Source organism: Bubalus kerabau, chromosome X, assembly GCF_029407905.1.
Source record: "Bubalus kerabau isolate K-KA32 ecotype Philippines breed swamp buffalo chromosome X, PCC_UOA_SB_1v2, whole genome shotgun sequence".
NCBI classification, from domain to species: domain Eukaryota; kingdom Metazoa; phylum Chordata; class Mammalia; order Artiodactyla; family Bovidae; genus Bubalus; species Bubalus kerabau.
This window is the reverse complement of record NC_073647.1, coordinates 147,322,022-147,338,688: the sequence shown is the minus strand read 5'-3', so window position 1 is coordinate 147,338,688 and position 16,667 is coordinate 147,322,022. Positions and strand designations below refer to the sequence as shown.

Below are 16,667 nucleotides of genomic sequence, written 5' to 3'. Positions count from 1 at the left end.
CAGGTTTCCCAGGAGACAGGTAAGAGGGTCTGGTAGTCCCATCTCTTTAAGAATTTTCCAAAGTTTGTTGTGGTCCACACAACAAAAGGGGGTACCATTTTTAATTTGCACAAGAAATGCATAGGCTAAATGAGGCTCTGATTTTTTTTTTTTAGAAGTAGGCAGATCACAAGCCAACAATGAACACATTTTAAAAGTTATTATATGAGCTAAAGGTATTTGGACAGTAAGCCAAAATACATTTGAACAAATCATTCCACAGTTGCCTGTTTTAGTTATAAAAGAGATCATTGCCTTCCTCCAGTGCCATGCTTTTCCAATGCATTCTACTCCCAAGCCTGTCTTCTTTTCATCTTCCTCCAGAGATGTGGTCAAACCCTCTGCCTATAGGAATTTAAAAGCTTCCTTGACTTTATCCTTCCTTTGCTCCTTTATTATTCAGTTCTATTTCCCAAGCCTCTCTCTCCAGGGTCACTCTTTGACCCTGAAGATCTTCAAACTCACATTCCTAATACTTACTTCAGTCATTTACATAATAGCACTCTGACCAATGACTGAAAAATAAAGCCTTTAAGAAGTATATCATCCTAAAGACAGTTCTAGTCTACTAAATATTTAAGCTAGGGAAAAAGAGGCAGAAATAAAGGTGAATAAAAATAGGAAAATAATTGCTTAGCAACATGACAGGGTTTTAACCCAATTCTACAAATTGTACTGCAGATGTGAAGGCGTCTTTAATTTCGACTAATGGTGAAGGGAAAGAGTATCTTGAATATTTCACAGCATATTGTCCTGTATTTCCCAAGTATTCTATGGCAACCAAGTTACTACGACTACTAGATTCCACAGGAAAAGGAAAAAGACTGCATGACCTTCTAAATGCCTTTTTTCAAGACAGGTTGAAGATTCTGAGATTTTACCAAATGTCCTTTATCTGTTCCAGAATGGCATCCAGGATTGCTGTTGTTGGTTAATTGCCAAGTCCTGTCCTACTCTTTGAGACCCCTCAGAATGGAACCCACCAGGCTCCTTTGTCCCTGGGATTCTCCAGGCAAGAATACTGGAGTGGATATCCATTTCCTTCTCCAGGGGATCTTCCTGACCCAGGGATCGAACCCAAGTCTCCTGCATCTCCCGCATTGCAGGCAGTTTCTTTACCACTGAGCCACTGGGGAAGCCCACCAGCTAGGATACCACATCATATTTTGTTGTCATGTCTCCTTAGGCCATGACAGTTTTACCACTACTTTTTAGATACATAAATCAAAAAGATAGACATTTTATTGTGTAAGATAAACTGGTTAAGAATTTATGTTTCTTGTAACTCACAAGGTTCCCAGTGGACACAGTTTTCTAATACAGATTATTTTATAATGAGAAAAATGAGGCCCATAGTGTCCAAATGATGGCCCAGCATCACACATCTAGTACTGAGAGCTAGCATTCTAGCACAGGTGGTTTTACTCTTTCATTTCTGCGCTTATGATAATATAACACTTGTTGCTGGAATATACTGCAATCAAACTACCCCAAAAAAGTTTTTTCATTATATCTTGAATATCAGAGCTCATATAACAGTTGTAAAGAATCTGCCTGCAAATGCAGGAGACGAAAGACACATGGGTTGAATCCATGGGTCAGGAAGATACCCTGGAGAAGAAATGGTAATCCACTCCACTGTTTTTGCCTGGAAAATTTCATGGACAGAGGAGCCTTGCGGGCTAAAGTCCAAAGGGTTGCAAAGAGTTGGACACCGACTGAGTGCAGACACACACATAAATAGCCACACTAAGATATACTTCACTGACAAGGCCTTGATGAACTTTTAAGGTCTTCTGAGGAAATAATAAGATCAACTTTTGGTATGAAATTTCTATATCAATAAGTTAAAGACAATTTTCATTCACTGATTTGTATATCAGCATCTTTCCTAACAACGTACTGAGCAAAACGTTTCAGAGAAAAGTCTATTCATCCAACCAATAATTCATTCACCCACCTCCTCAAATAAAAAAACAAACAAAAAGGACTTGCCAGTGGTTAAGACTCTGAGCCTCCTCTGCAGGAGGCATGAGTTTGATCCCTTGTTGGGGAACTAAAATTCCACTTGCCCCACAGCTAAAAACAACCACCCAACCAACCAAACAAAAAAAGCATCTACCTATACAAACACACATGCAAGTACTTATTTAACAAACACTTATTGACCAACTGCTATTGCAAAGACAATACTCCAGACAGTGCAAACCAAGCCCTGTTGATCTCTTTTGTCTGCTGTAGTGGGACAGTCATGTGTCTCCAGAAATTTTTGGATTCAAATCAAATGGTATCAAAGTATTTATGTTCATGAATCCTTGTTTTTTTTCTTTTTTTGTGTGGGTTCTAATAGTTTTTCCAGTGGTCATGTATGGATGTGAGAGTTGGACTGTGAAGAAAGCTGAGCACTGAAGAATTGACGCTTTTGAACTGTGGTGTTGGAGAAGACTCTTGAGAGTCCCTTGGACTGCAAGGAGATCCAATCAGTGCATTCTGAAGGAGATCAGCCCTGGGATTTCTTTGGAAGGAATGATGCTAAAGCTGAAACTCCAGTACTTTGGCCACCTCATGCGAAGAGTTAAGTCATTGGAAAAGACTCTGATGCTGGGAGGGATTGGGGGCAGGAGGAGAAGGGGACGACAGAGGATGAGATGGCTGGATGGCATCACTGACTTGATGGATGTGAGTTTGAGTGAACTCCAGGAGATGGTGATGGACAGGGCGGCCTGGCGTGCTGCGATTCATGGGGTCGCAAAGAGTCAGACACGACTGAGTGACTGAACTGAACTGAACTGAAGTAGAAATATAGGCTTGAAAATATGACAAAGTGAACTTTGAATGTTGAGAGAAAAAAGAACAAGTTGAGGAGCCATGAGAAGGAATATTCTTTGAGTTTGGAACAAAAGAAGTGGGATGGTGTCATGGAAGCCAAGGGAACAGCCTAGAATAGAGCAAAAATAAACTGGGGACCTTTATATGGGAGCTTTATAAAATTTGAAAAAGATAATGAGTAGAATTTCTTCAAAACATTATGGACAATTAACGTTTTGAAATTACAATGGAGCTGTTTCTCCGTAGACCATTAGTATGAGCAAGTTGCTATGTAATTTTCACCTCCCTAATAATTATTTGTGCTTGCATTGAGCATTCCACTGTGACTGGGCTTCAAGTTGCTGTCAGTTCCTGTCCCTCAAACCCCCTACAGCAAAGGTGTTGGTTGAAAATGTGTGTGGGGGGGGAATCATGATACGCTCAAAATAAAAATTCTACTTCTTTAGTGGATTTTAACAATGTTATTCCTAGAATACCTTTTAGACGTGAGGGACAGAGGAGCCTGACAGGCTACAGTCCTTGGGTCACAAAGAGTTGGGCACGAATGAAGCAACTTAGCACACATGCAATAAATGTCAGAAGACAATAGAGAGAAGAAGAAGAGGGCATCAGAGGATGAGATGGTTGGACGGCATCACCGATGCAATGGACATGAACTTGGGCAAACTCCAGGAGATGATGAGGGACAGGGAGGAGTCCTGGTGTTCTGCAGTCCATGGGGTTACAAAATGTTGGACACAACTGGGCGACTGAACAATAACAACAGTGACTGTGAGAGCTGTACAAGAACTCTTACTGACAAGAGATACATCATGGAGCTTTTAGGCAACAAGTAGGAAAAAATGGCGGAGAAGGCAATGGCACCCCACTCCAGTACTCTTGCCTGGAAAATCCCATGGATAGAGGAGCCTGGTAGGCTGTAGTCCATGGGGTCGCTAAGAGTTGGACACAACTGAGCGACTTCCCTTTCACTTTTCACCTTCATGCATTGGAGAAGGAAATGGCAACCCACTCCAGTGTTCTTGTCTGGAGAATCCCAGGGACAGTGGAGCCTGATGGGCTGCCGTCTATGGGGTCGCACAGAGTCGGACAGGACTGAAGCGACTTAGCAGCAGCAGCAGCAGGAAAAAATGGGGCTCTGGAGTCCTTTTTTAACTTCTTACATGACTCACAATGCAGCCTCAAAAGTCACTTTACCAAGGTCTGGCATGGTTCCTTTCATATGAGATTGCGGCCAAGTGCACGATGTTCTAGAGCAAGGTTTAGCAAACTATTATAGCCCATGAGTCAAATTTAGCCTGCCACCAATTTTTGTAAATAAAGTTTTATTGGAACACAATCATGTCCATTCGTTTACACATTTCCTATAGCTTCTTTCACACTACAGTGGCAGAGTTGCACTGTTTTCATTTGAAAGAGAAATGGTCTCCAAAGCCTAAAATATTTACTATTTGATATTTTATAGAAAAAGCTCGCCTATTCTGGAGATGTAAGAGATGTGGGTTCAATCACTGGGTCAGGAAGATTCCCCTGGAGTAGGAAATGGCAACCCACTCCAGTATTCTTGCCTGGGAAAGCCATGGACAGAGGAGCCTGGTGGGCTGCAGTCCACGGGGTTGCAAAGAGATGAACACAACTGAAGCGACATAGCACACACAGCACATACCTTGCTGACTTGACCAAGAGAATTAATAGCCGACAGGAGAAGAGTGGGGAAGTACATACCTTAGGGTGACAAAAAGCATCCTGGAAATGGCATGGAGACGGCTTTCTGAGTCAGTCAATAGTTAGCTCCAGGCAAGTTTCCCTCTTTCCTAGGCCGTTACTGAGAAATGCATGAGAAATGATTTTTAAAAAACCTCAAGAGGAGACATTTGGAGATGAAGACTGAAGGCTAATTAGTTCTGAACAGATGTAGCTTTTTGAGCAATATGAATGATCAAGGAGTCCTTGTTTATTCTCTCATCCTCATGTGATCACCCTGTACTGGCCAGGCATCCCCTTAAACTCAAGGTGATGACACATAAGGCATGGGAAAAATAGGGGCACCGAGAATTCACTTTCCTCTTGGTTCCCCTTGCTTGCTTGCAAGTGTGCTCCATTGTGTTCGACTCTTTGTGACCCCATGGACTGTAGCCCAGTAGGCTCTTCTGTCTATGGAATTTTCCAGGCAAGAATACTGGAGTAGGTTGCCATTTCTTACTTCAGGAGATCTTCCCGATCCAGAGATCGAACCCATGTCTCTTGTGTCTCCGGCATTGGCAGGCGGATTCTTGACCACTGAGCCGCCTGTTGGTTCTCCTTATCCATCAGCAAGCGAAAGGAAGGGAGATTTGGTGGCGTGTGCTCACGTCAAGAAGTAAAACAAAAATCACTGAGTTCATTTTGTGCATTTCTACTCTCTGTTCAGAATGAAATATGTGTACATGTGAAACAGCAGTTATTCATATGAGTTACCTGCTCTGCTATTTGCATCTAGAACTCACACTGCATAATATATAAATGATTGGGAACACTCACGCTGATGATTAAAAAATTTTGTTTTTGGCTAGTTCCAATGGCATTCAATAGAAAATCAAAGACATGTTGACAGAGACACATAGGAAAAACGGAAAACCTTTACATTTATGAGCACGTTCATCCTGCTGTTTGAACAAGGGGTGTGTTTTCATTTTGGAATGGGCACCAAAAATGAAGTAGCTGGCCCTGCATCTTTAGCTGTGTCCTTTAATATCAGATGGGCTTCCCTTGTGGCTCATCTGGTTAAGAATCCACTTGCAATGTGGGAGACATGGTCTCGATCCTGGGTTGGGAAGATCTCCCAGAGAAGGGAAAGGCTACCCACTCCAGTATCCTAGCCTGGAGAATTCCATGGAAAGCATAGTCCATGGGGTCGCAAGGAGTCGGACACGACTGAGCGGCTTTCAGTTCACTTTAATATGGCACAGATCTGAGAGTCTCTCCCAGCCTTCTTCGGTGAACTGCTGTCACCAAACCTGTGCTCCAGCAGTGGGTGAGTGGCGCACCCTGGGGCACAGAGATGGGACACCACTGCTCTTGACTCAGGCTGATCTGAGTGTCCACTAAAAAGCATTGCCATCTCTCAGCCTTGCAACTAAGAGACTCTTCCCTAGAAGGTGGCTACTAATAAGATGGTTTTATTCGGCTTTTGAGAGGAAATAGAGGTCAGGGCCTGGTGGGGAACAGTTGTCTCCTGCCCCCTGGTGGGCCCCAGGAAGGCACTTCTGCGCCTCCTCCTGGGTGGCAGTGCAGACAGTGATGAAAAGACACCTGCCACTACAGGTGATTCCTTGTTCTCTTCAGTTTAGCCAATTTCCTTGGCTAAATAGCGACATCCCCTACTTGCCATTTGGGACAGGCCAGAGTTTCCTGCCTGGGTCCCAGCCCTAGGTGATGAGATCAAAATTGCTCTCTGCAAGGGCTGCCTCAGTCCAGAAAGTAGGGACACAAAGGCCACTCAGAGGAAGCAATGGGTGGTAGGCAGCCCCAAGCTACTATTTCAATTACAGGCTGTGATGGAAACCTGGCCATCCAGGTGCTTGTCCTTTGCACAGGCTGCCTGTCCCTGGGATTCCAAATGGGCTCTGTGACCCACCTCATGTACATCCCCAGGGGCTACATAACAGCTCAGGAGAAAAGAGAGCCCACCCTGTCCAGCAGCCAGCTGGCTGTCGACAGCTCTTCCCAAATGTGCATGTCCCAACTCGGCCGGAATCAAGTAGCCCAAGGGACTTTGAATAATTACATTCCCTTCAGATACCTTGGCCTGCTGGACAAATAAGCAAATGCATTAGGGACGTGTCCTAGATGACGGCCAGATTAAGTCCACCAGCAAAGTTTCAAAAACTAAACGTGTAGGGAAAATGAAATAACCTCCAATAAAGGAGAAGTCTGCCTAGCATAGTTTGCTGTGCCATATGCTAAGGTAGAACTGGAATGGTGGTGTCATTTCAGAGCCTTCCTGTTAAAAGCCCTTCCATCAGCTCTGCAAACTTACCTTCCAGCTGGGAGCAGTGATTATTAACTCAGTGGAGAGGTGCTTTGTCAGATTCGAAAGAAAACAAATCTGCTCCAATGAAGGGAATAAACAGCCCCGAATGTTCAGCCTGGGAAGCTTTCGCATTGACATGACATAATTACCTTTCATTTCGTGTAATGATCCTATCACGTTTACTTTGTTCCTCCACTTCCAAAATTATAATATACCTCCCTCCCCTTGAGTGGATGCTCGGAATCCTAAGGAACTCATTTACCTAAATGGCATTTGCTCTTGCAATGAGGCAATTATTTACATTTTATGCAGAATTCATTGTGTGTACTTGGAAGCGAAACATTTTATTTAAGAATTCTTCACCAAAAACACAAAAATGAGGCAAACTGCCTCTACTCTAGGCTCTTAATTTAAAACCACACAAAATAACAGAGCAACCCACCTCAAATAGATCTCTCCTATTTCTTTTATTGGCACAACTGTTAATTTCTACAAAGACATTCTGCCTTTTATTGCCAGAAACAAAGAGTAACAATTTGAGCAATCTCTCAGATTCATTTGTCCTCTGTTAAGTGTGTTTTTAAAATGTAAGCTTAATAAAGTAAGAAACTGAAATCTGCTTCAAATATGAAATTGATCAACGGGTTGAGGGGTGCAACCAAAATATACACACGAAACTTTATAACTTAACTCTTCTTGACTTATTTTTATTCTTTAAATTTTAGAGAAGGAAAAGTTCAAGGGCATTCATCACATAACAAAAGATTATTGGATTCCTCCACAGAATAACACTAAGACTCTCTTATGAAATCTTGGGGTAAGAATGTAAAAAAAAAAAAAAAATACAAAGACTAGCCCTAGAACTATCAAAGTATTTGAAAATAATCAATTGCTTCTTCCCTTTTGGGGACATTTGAAGTAAACCAGATAAAGACTGGAGGGAATACTCAGAGGCTCCCACTTTAGGATGAAGAAAGGTTTTGATGCTGGGAAAAGATTGAAGGCAGGAGGAGATGAGGGATGAGACAGAGGATGAGATGGTTCGATGGCATCACCAACTCAATGGACATGAGTTTGAGCAAGCTCTGGGAGATGGTGAAGGACAGGGAAGCCAAGGGTGCTGCAGTCCATGGGATCGCAAAGAGCTGGACATGACTGAGAAACTGAACAACAAGGCTTTGTTATTTGTAATTTTCAAGATGACAGAATTCTGTCATGTTGACTTAACTGTCTTATGGTTAATAAAAAACAGGGATGGGGCACAAAAAGTACTTGTATTTCTTCAGATTATTCTTTTCTGGAGATAGAGGAGCCAAAAACACATTTCTCATTGACCACTAAATTGACTGGCAGATAGCAATGGCTATATAACTCCCAAGTTGGGCCAAAGCCATACTGGAAAACAAAGTGGAAGTTTCCACATCTCATTACTAGTATCCAATATTCAGGTTTCAGAATTGAATTCCTCTGCATTAAGAAGATAGTGACTTGGTTTAATTACCCCCCATGAGAATTGCTGGTTCAATAATAGAACAGTGTGTCTTGTCCAATATGCACACAGGGTTACATTTGCAAACTTATGGGGGAAAGTGGCCAGAAAACCAGTAGGTCAAAAAAGAAGAGGAAAAAAAAAAAGCCTCTTGAGTTTAGAACTTGAAAAATGAGGGCATGTGGTTTGGAAATAACCCTCCAGTCTGGTCTCCTACTGCCCAGCCCCTCATCCCTTTCCCCAGACTCCAGTGTGGCTCATCTAATCTATTTTGGTGGCAAATGTTTTAATATTTATTTTGCTCATGCTTAAATTTTTTCTTCAGCCTCCAAAAACAAATTTACAAAGCATTTATTTTTGCATTATCTCTACCCACCTCTACAGCTAAATAAGCATATATTGCTTCATTTAATTAAAAAATGGAAAATAAGGAACTCACATTGCTCCCTCATTTTTGACTATGAAACATATTATGTGTCTCTCCTCATGAGAAGAATTGACTCATTGGAAAAGACTCTGATGCTGGGAGGGATTGAGGGCAGGAGGAGAAGGGGACGACAGAGGATGAGATGGCTGGATGGCATCACTGACTTGATGGACGTGAGTCTGAGTGAACTCCGGGAGTTGGTGATGGACAGGGAGGCCTGGCATGCTGCGATTCATGGGGTAGCAAAGAGTCGGACACGACTGAGCGACTGAACTGAACTGAACTGAAAGGGCTTAAAAGAGATACCACCTGGTTGAGAATAATGGTTGGTCTCTCTGTTAGTGTGAGACCCATGGCAACAACGGCCTGCGTCTTCACCCCCGGCTCCAAAAGACAGATGGTTTCCTTCTTGGGCCTTCCCCTGTATCTAAAGCATATTCTATTGTTTCATATATCACTTCCACCACATTTTAAGAGCTTGGAAGGAAAGAATACACCTTGCTTATTTTAACATCTTCATCACTTGCATGTGTGTGTACTAAGTCACTTCAGTGGTATCTGACTTTTTGTAACCCCATGGACCATAGGCCTCCAGGCTCCTCTGTCCGTGGGATTCTCCAGGGAAGAATACTAAAGTAGGTTGCCATGCCCTCCTGCAGGGGATTTTCTTGACCCAGGGAATGAATTGGACTGTCTTATGTCTCCTGTATTGGCAGGTGGCTTCTTGACCACTAGCGCCACATGGGAAGCCCCATCTTCACCACTTAGCTGGTGCTCAATATACGTGGGGGGGGACACATGTTAGGTGTAACCAAGGAGTGCTTGTACACGTGAGCAGATAATCAGGCTGCCCAGGCAATTTCTAAGGATGCTGAGTAGGGAGGGTATGGCAGAGTACATTGGTGGGGCTGGGGAATCCTAGGGGTATTGACCAAAGCTTAGTATGGATGAAAAGTCAAAAGTATGAAGGCTTTGGAGTCTTGACAATGTGGTGCAAACACTGTTCTGATTAGCCATAGAAGGTGGAGACCCCAATTCCCGTGAACCTCAGCTTCTTCTGCAAGAAGGAGATTCCTCTGTGTGCTTTAACTATTTCGCAGGACAGTTGTCAAGATGAAATGCAATCCTACATCTTCCAAGAATTTTCTAAACTTTGTTAGTTTGATATATAGTTACCTTATATTATCCAAATCAGAACACTCTGAGAACAAAAGGAGATGCCATCAGAAATTATGCCAGAAGAATACCCATAAATCAGGAACCTCCTGGGCAAACCTGGGTGCACAGTCACTGGTCTATGTCTATCCATCTCGATCTATAGTCTATATCCACTGACATCTATATCTACAACTCTCTTTGTATATCTGTAGCCATTTATATCTGTATCAATGTCTACATGATTATCTATAATCCTTAACTATATCCATATCTATTTCTCTATTTATATCTACAGCAATATGTATATCCAGCTTCATTTATAATTTATGGATGTTATTATTATAAGAAACATCTCAGAGTACCTTACTTTCCCTAGTTTGTCCTAATTTCTCTGCCCGCCCATTGTTCCCTCTCTTAGCCATTTCTCACCAGGATGCATCCTTTCAAAGACTCTTCTCTTGGTAGTTTCTCTCTTCCAATCTGCTTCTCTCCCTTCCCCTGTTCTGCTGTCTCTCTTAATTGTTAATAATAAGAAACTGAGAAATTTTTTTCCCATCTGTCATGTTTCTTACACAATGTTCTTCGTACCTCAAAAAAATTATTTCTCTAAGCATATCAACAAAACTTGTCCTTTTCAATCTTCTTGTAGTGTTGGTGAGAATGTAAATTGTGCAGCCACTATGTAGAACAGTATGGAGGTTCCTAAAAAAAACTAAAAATAGCGCTAACATATGACCCAGCAATCCCGCTAGTGGGCATATACCCAGAGAAAACCATAATTCAAAAAGGCACATGTACCCTCAATGTTGGGCTTCCCTGGTGGCTCAGAGGTTAAAGCATCTGCCTGCAATGTGGGAGACCTGGGTTCGATCCCTGGGTTGGGAAGATCCCCTGGAGAAGGAAATGGCAATCCGCTCCAGTATTCTTGCCTGGAAAATCCCATGGACAGAGGAGTCTGGTGGGCTATACTCCACAGGGTAGCAAAGAGTCAGACATGACTGAGCGACTTTACTTCACCCTCAATGTTCATAGCAGTGCTATTTTTCATAGTCAGGACATGGAAGGAACCTAAATGTCCACCAAGAGATGAATGGAAAAGGATGTGGTACATATATATACAATGGGATATTACTCAGCCATAAAAAGGAATGAAATTGGGCCATTTGTAGAGACATGGACTGTCACACAGAATGAGGTAAGTCAGAAAGAGAAATACAAATATCATATATTAACGCATATATAAGGAATCTACAAGAATGGTATAGATAATCTTATTTGCAAAGCAGAAATAGTGACACAGATGTAGAGAACAAACATATGAACACCAAAGGGGAAAGACGTCTTTAACCCCATGGAATAGTAACTCTTTATAGAAAACATGTTACCCAGCCCTACTGTAAGTAATTGAGGATAGAAGAGGAAAGATGAAATTTGAACATATCTTAAACTACTCTGAGCCATATTCTGAAATATTTGTAACAATAGAATTGTCTCAATTATCTCAATAGAATTAACAATAGCATTAACTCTGAGAACAGTGAACCCTGGTTCCTCCCATAGCTCTGTCCATCACTTAGAAGTTGTTGTATCTCCATCAAAAACAATTGTCTGATGTGAGTTATCATCTAGATCTCAAGACAAGATAAGAAAAAAGACATTTCTCTTTCAAAGAGAAAATGTAACAGAGTTGAAAAGTAAATGCAAAGGTGCTAATTACTAACAATAGATTAGTTTTCAAATTGTTCTTTTAACTTCTAAAACTGAGTAGAGAAACACTTTGTAATCTCTTTGTAACGGACATCACTTACTTGGTAAGAGAAAAACTCAGAATGATTCTGATTATTTATAAAACTCATACTATAAAACTCATCAGTGCAAAGAAACAACAAAGACTTTCAAAAGAAATACCATTTTTGACATCTTTAAACAGTATCTTTGAGAAGACTGTGGAAATTTACTCTTCAAGGAAGAAGCTCTGTGGATTTAGATAAGTGATACCGGTGACTTTGGTTTTAAAACTTGTCGTTTAGTAATCAGTGCAGGCTTCTATAATAAGTTGCTGATCTGCTCCTTCATGTTTCAACAGCTGGCATTAGGCCAGTGTAAATGTTAAATTGACACCTGGGCTGGCCCTTAAAAATGTCAGTGACATTGATGGAAATGCATATCTGTATATCTAGTTGGGGTTCCTAGAATCTCCAACCAATGGGCCATCGTTTGGGTTTGTATCTATCGATTAACTGGCCTCTAATGTACAGGAGTCTCAATCCAACCACAGACAAAGAAAAATCCATTTTAATTAGGGAAGCATGAGTTGTACCATCACAAAATTCATAACCCATGTGTTTTTAAAATTACATTTCTTTGGCAGAAATTTTTATTGTTTTGAGTCAATGCATCTAGGCCACCTCAACTGTGCCAATTACATAAATTCATATCCATGTTAATGAAATAGATGGCATAATATAATACCAAAAAATATCATATTTCTACCATTATGAGGGACACAGGCAAACTGTTGAAATTAGCAAACAACAACATAGAGTGTAAAAAATTCCTGGCCTATCTTCGTATCTTCAAGATTCCTGACAGATTCCTTCCCCATCCTATTTAGGAAGGACCCAGGAAGCCAGCCCCACAGTCACAAACTGAGCTCTAAAGAGAAGTCCTCTTCCCTCTGCAGAGACTAGGAAACCACTGACAACACCCACAGGAGTTTTTCCGAAGCTACTCGCCAGCAGTCTTAACTTAAATGTGCTGGACTGTCCAGAAGAGCAGATACTCAATAGCAATCTTGGCAGATGTTTCCATTTTTATAAAAATGATCCCCTATCTCACATGGATCCTATATTTGCTAATCAGTCCATAGTCCTTCGGGCTGAAACAAACAATGAAGCCTGTGGTATTGAAACATTTTTTCCCCTTGGCCTACAACCTCTGTTCACTTCTATTAGGCTAGGGCTAAATATGCTTTGTGATTTCAAATCTTGTTCACTAATTTCTCATAATTAAGAATATTTCACTTAGATTGGAGAAGAAAACAGAGTGGCCTCTTGCTGTTATTAGAGGTACAATATAAGCAACTTTTTTCACACAACTGCAAAAAACCAGAGCACTATACCCTCTGTGAAATACAGTTTGGTTATTCTTGAAAAAAATGAACATCTAACTATCATATAATCCAGCAATTCCACTCCCAGGTATGTACCCAAAAGAATTAGAAGAAGAGACTCAAACAGATACTTGTGCACTAATGCTCTTGTGTGCATGCTACATCTCTTAGTAGTGACCGACTCTTTGTGACCCTATGGACTGTAGCGCACCAGGCTCCTCTGTCCTTGGGATTCTCCAGGCAAGAATACTGGAGTGGTTGCCATGCTCTCCTCCAGGTACTAATGTTCACAGTAGCATTATTCACAAGAGCAAAATGATGGAAACAGCTCAAATGATTGCAGACAAATAAATGGATAAACAAATGGGATCTATCCATACAATTAAATATTGGGTGGGGCAAACACTTCATTTGGATTTTTCAGTAAGATCTTACAGAGAAACCCGAACTGCTAGCCAACCCAATATTACTTGGTCTTAAAGGAATGAAATTCTTAGACATTCTACAACATGAATGAACCTTGAGAACATTATGCACAGTAAAATAAGCCAGATAAAAAAAGTACAAACATTGTATGAGTTCATTTATATAAGATACCAGGTATTGGGGTGGGGGGGATAGGGAATTACTGTTTAATGTGGACAGAAGTTTCTGTTGGGGACGATGAAAAATATCTGGAAAATGAAAGTGGTGATAGTTGCAAATAGTGTGAATATAGTTCATGTCCTTGAATTGTACACCTAGAGGCAGTTACGATGGTAAATAAAATTTACCATTATGTTATATGTAACATAACCATTATATATAATATAAATTAAATAACCTGTATGTAATATATATTTTAGCACAATTGAAAAAGAAAAGCACCACAAAATATCCAAAACCTTAACTAATGTTAGTGGGAGAAAGTTATAGGACAACCCATAATGCATGTAATCCTCTCTGATGATTTTTCTAGTTAGAGAAGAACCAGTAACATTTCTGTCTTAACCATTTCAAGAAGGCTTTCCAAATGACACTCTTCCATGTCAAACTTTATTCACTCATCTCAGACAATGAATACAACTGGCCTGAGATTCAATAACATACATTTTTGCTCTGGCCCAGGAGGACCTGCAACCCTGGGTATTGTCAGCCTAAAATGGCATGAGCCCAAGAGCAAAGCAAACTCATGTCACCAGATATGGAAGGCCCAGGCGATCAGTTGATTGAGTCATGGCCTCCAAGTGCCCAGGAGTCCGCAATTTAAGAATGCTAATTCTACTGAGTCAAGGGTCGAAACAGAAATGTCCCAAAAGGCAAAGTTGACACCGTTCATGAGTGTTGTGTTTAACTTACTTGATGAAGCAGTCTCGGCCATCCCGGTTTGCCGTCATCTCCCATCCATAGGGTGGTACCTGGTTCAAGCCCCAGGTTCCCGAGGGAGGTGGCCAGCCTGAAGACTTCGTCCTGTGGCTGGAGGGAAAAAAAAAAAATCATTACACCAGACTCCTGGAAATTTCTTCTCTGACAAATTCCAGAGGGGGCACAGGACTTGCTCCTCACAACTGTGGGCTGTATACTCAGGTGACTACATGAACGATTAGGACGTTTTTAGGTCATGTACTGGGCTCACAATCTGTCTTTACAGTATCTTGTTAGCTTTTCAAAGCAGCCTTACGTATACACATCTTGTTTTACAAGATGGGGAAATGATGAATAGCTCACAAAGATTAAGCAACCGTCCTGAAGACACACAAGCCAATTTTGAATGTTCACACTTTCTATGACACTAGGCACTCCTGGGACCAGATATTAGGACAGATTGGCAAACAAACAGCTATTACAACACAATATAAATGCACACATGAAAATAAATTCCTATTTTTATACATCTGAAACAAATAACTCCAAGCCTCAGTTTTCTGAACTCTGACTAAACTACAAAATTTCCACTTACAACTACACTCCAGTCAAAGTGAGTCAGAAAACCTTAGACAAACTCTCCATTTATGTTGCAGTGAAAATACACATATTAGCTTTTACCTTTTCTAGTTCACACCTTAAATGTGACTTAACAGCAAAATGAAAGCGTAGGTTAAAGAAAATTTTCTAGAAGCCTGTCTTTCCAAGAGCAAGAGGAACAAGGAAGTGACTCCGTATCACAAGCAGCTGTGATGAGCAGCGTTGCTCAGTGACAACTGCTAACCAAAGGCCTAGGGTCCCGTTTCTGAGGCATCATTGAATCCTGGCCAGTGCTGTTCTGCCCGGGACCTGCAGGAATTCCATTGTTCTCTCAGGAACATGGGAGACTCCTTTAGAGCCCAACCATGGGAAGGAAATACACGATGTCATTTTAGGATGTCAACCAACATCCTTCACCATTTGTCCTGTCTCTAGGTGATATTTCTCACTCTAGATGGCCTGCTAGATCTTCTAGGTGGTTCCAAATTGTAGATGGGAACAAAGTACGTATGTGTGTGTTAGAGGTTGGGTAAGAACACCTCCAGAGTCTCACACTTAGTGTCTCAATAGTGAACCTGGAACCCTTCATAATTAGAAAGAATCGCCCCCTCCCCCTGCACCATGTGTAACATGCACAACTTGTACAGCCATCTATGGCGAGCCTCCCACAGTAATATCCAAATCAGAGGTGTCAACCTGCCTGTAAGCAGGGGACAATTTTCACAGGATGCAGGGTAACTCAGCTCCACCCCTACTCCCACCTCATCCACACATTTGACCCTGAACCAACGCTTCTCCCCAAGGGAAACCAGCCCATTTCCTGAAAGGTTTCTGAAGAGGAACTAGCTTGCAGAATTTTAACCACCTCCATTGCCTTTCTTTAACTTCCTTTTCAGTTTTCCCACATCCTCCATAAAGTGTGGGGAGCAAAAGAGTTCACAAATTTAACACAGATCCCACCATAGGGCTAATCCCCACGTGGGGACTATTACAAGAACAGACATGCCAAGTTTCTGTCCTTCTCTGCACACAATCCAGCAGGGACAATATCCTCTGGTGGTTTTTGAAGAGTGAACTGCTTGTCTGCAGTGAGAACTCATGGAGTCTCTACTCCCGCCCCCCCTCCCACCCGACGAGGTGCTAAAAAAAGTCTGCCAATTTCTCCAGAGCACCAGAGGTCTTATTTGGAACAAGCCCTTCAAGGTATGAACAGAGTATATTCTGTTGTTAAAACCTTTTGCAAAAGTACAATAGGAGGCGACACATGGAACATTATTTTAAGTGAAAGGAGAGAATGCAACAATTTATTCTGGATTACTAAATGACAGCTTGTATCAGAATCTTTATCTTTCCCAGAGGAAGAGAACTTATTAAAAAACAAAAACTGTTTTTTTTTCTCTCATTCTGTTTTTCCTGCAAACTCTAAATTACTAACAAAAATACACTGGCTTCCTAATATAATTTACATGTAAAATACAGGATTATAGTAATAAGCTAGAAGGAGACTGAATTTTATTATAAATAACATTCTGTCAAATAAGGCATGTTCAGGAAGTAGTAAAAAACAAGAGTTCAGCTGCTGCTGTTGGCTGGAAAAAGCCACTCAGTGAGTTAATTCAGGGCAAGGGACATCAAGTGATATAAAACAAATAACTGA

General features: G+C 41.3%; 1 protein-coding gene across 1 annotated transcript in view; it reads right to left on the bottom strand.

Moving 5' to 3' along the window:
- The window catches only part of FRMPD4 (FERM and PDZ domain containing 4), a 213,964-nt gene that overhangs the window by 182,529 nt on the left and 14,768 nt on the right, over positions 1-16,667 (bottom strand). The window contains exon 2 of the mRNA XM_055563177.1: positions 14,405-14,521. Within this exon, the coding sequence (XP_055419152.1) occupies positions 14,405-14,442 (38 nt within the window). The 5' untranslated portion in view covers positions 14,443-14,521. The remainder of the gene's footprint in view (positions 1-14,404; positions 14,522-16,667) is intronic.